The sequence below is a fragment of the Echinops telfairi genome, unplaced genomic scaffold (genome assembly GCF_000313985.2).
Source record: "Echinops telfairi isolate 266 unplaced genomic scaffold, ASM31398v2 ScPeMD7_5;HRSCAF=22, whole genome shotgun sequence".
Taxonomy (NCBI): domain Eukaryota; kingdom Metazoa; phylum Chordata; class Mammalia; order Afrosoricida; family Tenrecidae; genus Echinops; species Echinops telfairi.
Genome location: NW_022103901.1, coordinates 5,932,361 through 5,934,573, shown reverse-complemented (window position 1 = coordinate 5,934,573; position 2,213 = coordinate 5,932,361). Strand labels below are relative to the sequence as shown.

Sequence of the window (2,213 nt, the reverse complement as noted above, 5' to 3'; positions counted from 1 at the left end):
AGCCTTAAAGGAATCTGTTCCGGTAACGCAAATAAATAACTGTTTATTATTTACTACCCTTCCTCTGCCAGAAAAATAAACACAAAAAGAAAACCAAGAAACCACCCCCACCGAACTGTACCTTTAAAAGTGCTGACCCTCAGAAGGCCAGAAGCAGCGCCCCAGCTCTCCCGGGAACCCCCTGGACTCCATCCCACAGCAGAGGGGAGCGAGGGCCAGCCCTGCCACCCTGCTGACTCGGAGAGACGCTCCTGAAGCCGTCATCCTGCGTACACCTGAGGCTGCAAGGGCGGCGGGAGCTTGTCGTTCTCCACGTTCTCTGAGTCAATGGCTGCCAGGGGCTGGCTGGGGGGCTTAATCTCCAGCGGGTACTTCTCCACGATGTCCCGGACCTCTTTGGCCACGCCGTCCGTCCAGTCGATGAGGTCCTTTTCCAGTTTCTTGGCTTCACTCAGGATGCGCTCCTGCCGCTCGTTCAGCTGAGACAGGAGGTCCAAGTTCTTGTACATCTGCTTCACGCCCACACAAGCATCTGGGGCCCAAGGCTCAGCCTCCTGTTTCCGAGGTGACGTCTGGCCCGACATATAGCGGTCAAAATCCTCCTGACTCAGGTTCAGGGACTGGGCATCCAATTTCTCAATGAAGGCCACGGCACAGCACTGCAGGGGAAAAGGCTGGAGCTCAGTGCAGGGGTATGGGGTGGGGGAAAGGTACCCCTCCTTTCCCACCCGGGGTTGGACACCGTTTAAAGGAGGAGTGCAGGGAGTGGCTGCTGGCCTTCTGTCGGCACTGCTGCTCCACCACGTGGCTGTGGGACCCCAGGCTGGTCACTTCCGCCCTCTGGGGGTGTCCAGGATGCAGAGATGAGCCTTACATGCCACCACTCTGCCACACAGGGCCCCTTAGCTGGCAGCGTCAGTGCCAGGGCACTCAGGAGCGGTGCTGCTGCTGTGGTGTGCTACATAAGCGCAAGGCAGGTGGAACCTGCAGCTTCTCCCGCGGGCCAATGACTTTCAAAAGGAGCATGTGCCATTTTCACAGTAAAGAGGAGATGAGGGGAGGTGGAAAGATGGGTGGAAGGGAGGGAGGGTGGGCCATTTTTACACCAAAACCAGGCAGGAGCCAGAGGATCAGGCCACTGTCGGGGATTTGTCTGAGAAACCTGCTCAGGGTGGCAAGGTCAGTGGTCAGGAAAAGGTGGGCCCCTCCAGGAAGGGCAGTCATCTCATGCCAATGGCTGCCCACAGCCTGGTGTCCAGCCTAAGGCAGCTTCCACTGACTGTCCTACCCCGGTGAAGGGGTTCAGGGGAACAAGGGACATGGAAGAAAAGACATTTGTTGGGGAAGCCTTTACCATTCTGGGCAAATTAAACTTGAGGAGCTCAGCATGCGGTCTGGAGAGAGGAGAACAGACCTGGGAGAGAGGCAGCCAGGGAGACACAGACCCAGACAAAGGGGAGAGAGGGACCCAGAGAGGACCAGGGGGAAGGTTAGGTGTGGAGCCTACAAAAGGACAAAAGCAGCTCTAGAGCGGAGAATGGGGGCCCACTGAGGAGGGGGAGGAAGACACTGACAAACACTCCCACTCAGAGCTTTTTAATTCAGCCAGGATGGCCTCACGGTGTGGGGTCGGCAGGGAGAGGAGAGGCTTGGTGAGGGGGGGAGGGGAATGTTGCTGGCCACAAGGCTGGGAGGTGGCATGAGGCAGTAGCTCCACGGTGAAGGTGCCTTCTGACGCCCCTGCCCTGCGTCTGCCCTGCGTCTGCCTCTCTGAGGGCTACCGTCTGAAGAAGCCACCACAGCAGAGGCCCAGCTCCTGGACCCCGGGCAGAATGAGACGAATCCCATCGTCCAAGGCAGCTCCGTGCAGTGAGCAGCAGGCGCACCCCTCCTCCACCTGTCAGACCGGGTGAACCCTAGGGCCCACTCGCTCCCGGGAAGCTGGCTGCATGCTAACAAGCAGGGACCCCGAAGGCTGAAGATGATCAGAGTCGTCCCGGCAGGTCCCACGTGCACATGATTTCAGGAGCCCCAAAGGGATGCATGGGAGAGCAGCAGTGCTCCCTGTGGGGCCTCGGCTCCTGCCTCGCCCAGTGTCCCCTCCGCTCCCGCGGCTGTCCCCAGGCTGGGATCCTTCCCTTCACAGTAAGTCTAGCCAGACACAAGGACAAGTTTCCAGAAACTAAACCGGCTGCAGGTGACTAACTCAGCGG

General features: G+C 59.0%; 1 protein-coding gene across 1 annotated transcript in view; it reads right to left on the bottom strand.

Annotated features, from left to right (window-relative positions):
* Window positions 1-23: 23 nt before the first annotated feature.
* The window catches only part of RABGEF1 (RAB guanine nucleotide exchange factor 1), a 45,236-nt gene continuing 43,046 nt past the window's right edge, over window positions 24-2,213 (bottom strand). The window contains exon 8 of the mRNA XM_045284517.1: window positions 24-823. Within this exon, the coding sequence (XP_045140452.1) occupies window positions 261-823 (563 nt within the window). The 3' untranslated portion in view covers window positions 24-260. The remainder of the gene's footprint in view (window positions 824-2,213) is intronic.